Consider the following 6280-nt stretch of genomic DNA (forward strand, 5'->3'; position numbering starts at 1 on the left):
TACTAGGGGTGTTTGCATGAAAATGAGGTCTGTGATTCTTAAGTTAGTCTGTTAATGTTGTTTATTCTGAGTGAGTCACCTAACCCCTTGTGGAAGTGAATGAGGGTATGTCTATGCTACAAAATTATGTCAATCTAAGTTACGTTGACATCAGCCACCACAGTAATTAAACCACTTTTTCACCTCCACACTACACTCCTTACGTCAGCGGTGTGTGTCCTCACCAGGAGCGCTTGCACCGATTTAACTGCCAGCGTGGGGCATTGTCAGACAGTTTCTAAAAGGCAGCATCAATTGATGAAGCAATGCAATGTCTACACTGACACTGTGTCAATTTACCTACATCACACTGATTCTACGCCTCTTGTGGAAGTGGAGTTATTTAGTCGGTTTAGCGAGCAAGTTACATCAGCAGGAGTGACATTTTAATGTAGATGCTTACAGAGTGAGGTCGATGTAAGCTGCCTTACATCAACCTAACTGTAGTGTAGACGAGACCTAGGTCTTAGTTTATGGGCCCAATCCTACATTTCTTGGGCTCCCCAAATGCCTATTTAAATCAGTAGGCTTTTGGATTTGAAAAGCACTCTGTATATGTCTGGTGCTATATTAATTACTATTAGTAGCAGTAAAAACATTGCAAAGAGAATGACCACACTAAGAGAACCTGAACTCTTAAAAACAACTATTCTGTTTGCATGCATATGGTACCAATACCAAAAATTAGAATGAAAATTACAGACAATGGAGCCAATCTTACATTTCTTGTGCACCCAAAACTGTTGCTGTCAATGTGTTGTGTGTGTCTTGGAATCTAAATAGAAGTTTTAAACATTTGACATGGAGCATTAGTAAAGATTTTTGAGTCTAATGGGTGTGTGTGGATTTGCAAGTGCAGTATGGATGAAAGTCATCCCTTCCCCCATAATGAATAAATTAATGGGATTTATTCAGGAAAGTAACTGAGGATTATGGAGGTACAATTCACACACACACCCAAAATGAGAAAACTATCGCCCCATGGCATCTATTCTAGCCAATAAACTGAAATACTGTTTGCAACTGCTATACAACCCCCTAGACCAGAAGTTCCCAAACTTTTCTTATTGCATACCCCCTTCCAGATCTACCAGCTGCCCGCGTACCCCTACCCTTCTCATCACTGATACTTTACTACCTGTCTTTAACCATCTGTCCACGTTTCATTGTTACATACGGATGTACTATAGTACTAGTGCGACATATACAACTGGAGGGGGAAAAAAAAACCCTAAGTTCTGAGCTCAGTTAGAATGGACAGTTGCTGGGCAACTGAACTCACGCTGTGCGGTGATTGGAGGTAAGGGCTCTGTACATTAGCATCTCTGTGTATCTGTTTTCTCGTTGGTACATCTTGAAGTAAATTAACTATTGTATTTTATATAACAAAGTCCCCCAGAGTCTTAAAGCTTCATCTGAGTAGCCTATTATGAAAATGCAATAAAATAATTACACAGAGATGTCTCACATACCTCCAGAGGTATGCGTATCACAGTTTGGGAACACCTGCCCTAGACAGTGGCTCCACGCCACTAGATCTATCAAAGTGTGGGTCCCATAGCCTCACCCTAAGCCCCTTTAACAGAGACCTAGTCACAGCTATTTCAGTGTTCCCTGGTCAGCTCACAGGGAATGCAAATGGCCCTCTATGCAGCTGCTCCAACTGTGCCTTACTGCACAGCCCTACCACAGAACTTAATGTCGTGGAGAGCCTTGAATGGGCCCTCCATAAGTGAGTGAGTTTCATCCTGCCTGAACAGTTTTGCGACATTATTGGCTGTTGTTTCTAGTTACCCTGGCATCTGGTATAAAAACGGCAGATAGTGTGTCATTTGCATTAACAATTCATTCCCCAATTCCGCAACACTCATTTAGAATTCATGCACTCTTTGAAGATATTGTTCTTATACTCTCTTCTGTTCCACTTTTTTCATTATTATTTATATTACAGTAGCACCTAATGGCCCCAGTTCAGGGCCCCACTGTGCGAGGCTCTGTATAGTCATACAATAAGAGATAGTCCCAAGGAATCTAAAGCCTTGACCCTGGAAAGACTTACCCTGGTATTACGCAAAGTGTGGAAAATTAAGCCCATGGTAAATTTCTGCGGGATAGGATCCTACACAGACAAGATAAGGGGTGGGGAGAAAGGAAACACAATCACCTCCATTTTACAGCTGGGCAACTGAGGCACAGAGAGATTGGCTTGCTGATGTGCTGTGACCACTCCGTATCACGTTGCTCATATGTATCTCACAGATACTTTGTGCTTCAGCCCTCTGTTTGTTACATCCACTTGTTGTCACGTCCCATCATTAGACTGCATATTCTTTGGGTCAGGGACCAAATTCTTTTTGGTTATGTGTTTGTACAGTGCCTAGCACAATGGGGTCTAATCCCTGACTGAGCCCCCTAGCACCACTGCAATGGCAATGCAAATAAAGAATAAAAGTAGACTGTAGCAGAGACAAGAACGGAACTCAGACCTCTTACGTTCCAGTCCAGTGCCTTGACTACAAGACCATTTGGCCTCATTTAGCATAATGTATTTTAAAATATGATGGTTTCCCTTTGGACCACCAAAGGCTCTTCATCATTCCTTCCTCATTATCTTGTATGGTACAAAGGCAAAATTTTGACATAAATGCTGACATGTAGGTCGAAGTTTGCATGTGTGCTCTGTAGAAAAAATAATAAATGTAATACAGTGCCCACACAAAACACTAATTCTTCTGATATTCAGAATAAAAATTAGAAAATAAAGCCCGGGTGTTCCAATTCTACCATTGTAGCCTGCTTTTGGGTATGGAATAAGTATTCAAAATCCTCTCTATTTGGACTACAAGAAGCATTATTGAACATAAGTGTACATGGTGCATGAAAGTTATTTCACACCTTATATTTGTATTTTTCACACAACACAAAATAAAAACTGTAATGCAATTTTTTGGTCAGGTTGAAAAAAGGAGGATCTTCTGAGTGACAGGTAAACAATAAAAGGCCCAAGCAATAGAAAAAACAAACAATCCTCATGAAAACTATTTCTAGTATTTAAAAACATTCCTCTTCTGTTTACTGAGAGTGGGTCAAATTGCTGTTTGAAACATTTTTAATATTCTAGCTGTTATATGGACTGGTTTTGGAATGTCCTGAAGGAAGGCTGAAATAGATACATCTGCTTCTGTATACATTTCTCCTTCACATACAGCTAGAATTTTAATATTGAGAGGCATTTTCTCCCCCATAAAATAATCTCATGAAAACCGTGAAACTCAAAAAGAAAAAACCCTATATGCAGAGCTCACCATTTGATCACACTGCTTTTTGTCTCACCCACTCTCCCTGCTGATATTCAGCTCTAGGTAGGCCCCAATCCTGCAGTCAGGTGGACCTCTGTGCCTGCACAGAGCCAATGGGGCTCCATTCAAGTGCACCCACAGGAATGAAATCAGGGCTTTGGACTGTAAATTAGTCAGGAGAGGGGCTCTGCCAGTACACAGCACCTAGCACACTGATGGGTGCTTCACAGACAAAGATGATGTGTGTATTTCACACTCTGATTTAATATTTTCCTAAATAACCTCCTGGCACGTGGTTCCTGCAGGCCGCTGTCTGATTGGGAAACTGTCTTTATCGGGCCATGGTTAGTAAACCAATATTGATTCTCAGCCAGAGCCGTCACATACACATACCCGCATTCCCTATCCCCTGGGCTGGGCAGAATCGCCTCTTCTCCCGCACCCAAGAGGGGAGGGGAAGTGATTCCACAGCTCCGGACTAGCCCCTGCTCCTCTGGCCCTTTCAAAGTGACCAGCTCGCCCAGCCTTGCCGGAAACCCGGCTGCCCCCAGCCCCTGGCAATGGCGCCGTTGCAGGCAGCGCTCCCCGCCAGCGGGGGAGGCGGCGGCAGCAGCCCGCACTGCACAGGGGGGCGGAAAGGCCGCGCGTTTTCCTTTGCCGCTGCCTGCGCCTTCCAGTGGGGTGGGATCGTGGCACAAAGGAAAGGGCGTAAATCTAGCGCCGGATCCGAGCGCTTTGCTCACTCTCCTGCACGATCGGGGACGTCCCTCGGGTTCAGCCCAACATGTGGCGGCGCGCAGCGAGGAGCCTCTCTCCCCCTCCCGGCCCCGAGCCTCCCCCTGCCGCCCGCCGCGCCCCTTTCCTCCCTACACAAGCAGGCGACGTTCCCCGGGGCAGCGGCTGGCGCGGCCACCACCCCGCCCGGGCGCTCGCTTTCTTTGCGGCCACCCCGGTGTCAGCAGAGGTGCCGCTGGAGGAGCCTGGGGTGACACCGGCCCTGCAGGGTGGATGCATTATTCAGCAGCGCGCACTCGGTGCATGCATGAGCTGCGCCGGAGAGCGCAGAGCCGAGGTGACTGTGCGCGCCTTAGGCTGCCGGGGGCGGCGGAGACATGGTGTGTGTGTGTGTGTTGGTAAAACACACGGCGCCGCGGGTGGGAAGGCCAGAGGAAGGTGTGCACTTACTTTATCGATGGTGCCCGGCAGCAGGCGGTCCAGCAGCCTGCACAGCACCACCCCGTCTTTCAGCGACGATTGCAAAAACCCTTCGGGGTCCGAGATGGTCTTTTTGGGCGACTCCAGCACGCCCAGGGTGATCAGCCATGTAACGGTCTGCTCGGCGGAATTCATGGCTCCTGCCCCGGCCGACAGGAGGGTCAGGAAATCAGCAAATCCCAGCGAGCGGGGAAGCGATCGCGCCGGAGGAGGCTGTGTAGTTGTTGGGGGGGGTTTTGTCCCCCACCCCCTTTTCTTTTTTTGCGCTTGGGGTTTCACATGGAAGCAGCCGAGGCTGGGGCCGCCGCCGCCGCTCCCTCCTCCTTCGCCATGGAGCCGCCGCCGCAGCTGACGACGATGACGATTCGCTTTGCGAAATCCAGTAGGTCCAGTTTCTCTCCCGTGCGTTTTGGCAGCTTGTCAATTGCCTTTTCATTACATACACATGAACCTGCGGCAGCGCCTCCTCCCAGCCCTCAGCTGCTGCCGCCGCCGCCGCATGACATCACTGCCGGAGGAGAAGAAAAGACCGGGGCCCCTCTGCACGCAAACCTGCTGCGGCGAAGTCGGCGCCCCTCCAGCGGGCATGTCTCACGGAGGGCACATCTGCTCCAGGCAGGTCTCCTTTGTCAACCACAGCGAGCGCCTGCACTTGCACATATGTGGGGATCCGCCGTCTCAGCCCTTTGCATCTGCACGTTATACAAATGCAAACGTCTGAGCTACATTGCATAAACGAATCCTGCGAATGTAATAGGGACCATGCGCTTGGGTAGGCATATGTGTGTGTGTAATGCATTTGTTTATGTATTAACACATTACATGGGGGAATATGTGTTTCCATGCCCACATGGGCAAATCATATATGTATCGCACACAGTATCCATGCTCAGATTGAGGCAGACACTGCCTGGGAGATCATTTAAAACCCCTCCTCCTCTTCCCCAATATACCTGGTGGCTAACATTGGTAATGTCTAGATTGGCATTATCACCTAGATGTAAAGTGGATATTTGGACTTCAAATCCTGGCATCCTTCAGGATTTCCGGCATTAAAATAAGTGTGAGTCCCAGGTACTCCTTCACTACCTAGCAAGCCAACAGTTGCTGAGAGAAAATTAAATATGTAACCAGATGGATCCTACACAGTGCAGAATGGACTCGTCAATCTATCAGGAATACGTTTACACTGTATTGTGTTTGACCTTGGTAACGTTAACAACAATCTAATGTTGAACAAACATTTTATGTTTTATGTGCCCTCTAGTGGAGGGTTGGTTTATGCCACTTGATTGCATTCAGTGAACTCACCAAATAAAATGGCACAGATTTCTAAAAATAATGGGTTTGTATCATTTGATATTTCCAAGTGGAAGTGTTTTACTACTATTACATTTGAAGCAGTCACTGACAGTGTTGCTTCTGGAGCCATACAGGTAATAGAAGAAAAAGAAACAGCGTGAAATCGCTTAATAAGGATTTCCACAAGAAAATGGCAGTTTTCTGAAGAAGCAGAATTGATTAGACCAAGTCAGTGATGTGCTGGGAACGGCTCTCTGGCCCCTTGTTAAAATTCTACCACCAAAGAGAAAAAAGGATTGGGATGCTTTCTCTACTTTTGATTAAGTTGACCCACTCTGAACACTGTCAGCTCACCCTTACAGAGCTGACATCCCTGCGTTTCATAAAAATATTCCTGAAGAGTAGGTTTTTTGTCTCTGGAATGT

The 6280-nt window shown here is 46.9% G+C and overlaps 1 protein-coding gene across 5 annotated transcripts in view; it reads right to left on the bottom strand.

Annotated features, from left to right (window-relative positions):
• The window catches only part of ARHGEF7 (Rho guanine nucleotide exchange factor 7), a 171933-nt gene extending 166945 nt beyond the window's left edge, over nt 1-4988 (bottom strand). For all 5 annotated transcript variants that reach the window (XM_067563686.1, XM_067563681.1, XM_067563683.1 and 2 more), the window contains exon 1: nt 4524-4988. In XM_067563686.1, coding sequence (XP_067419787.1) covers nt 4524-4688 — 165 coding nt within the window. In that variant the 5' untranslated portion in view covers nt 4689-4988. The remainder of the gene's footprint in view (nt 1-4523) is intronic.
• Nucleotides 4989-6280: the final 1292 nt, after the last annotated feature.

The sequence above is a fragment of the Emydura macquarii genome, unplaced genomic scaffold (assembly GCF_026122565.2).
Source record: "Emydura macquarii macquarii isolate MOO-44397 ecotype Brisbane River unplaced genomic scaffold, CSIRO-AGI_Emac_v2 contig_2531, whole genome shotgun sequence".
NCBI classification, from domain to species: domain Eukaryota; kingdom Metazoa; phylum Chordata; order Testudines; family Chelidae; genus Emydura; species Emydura macquarii.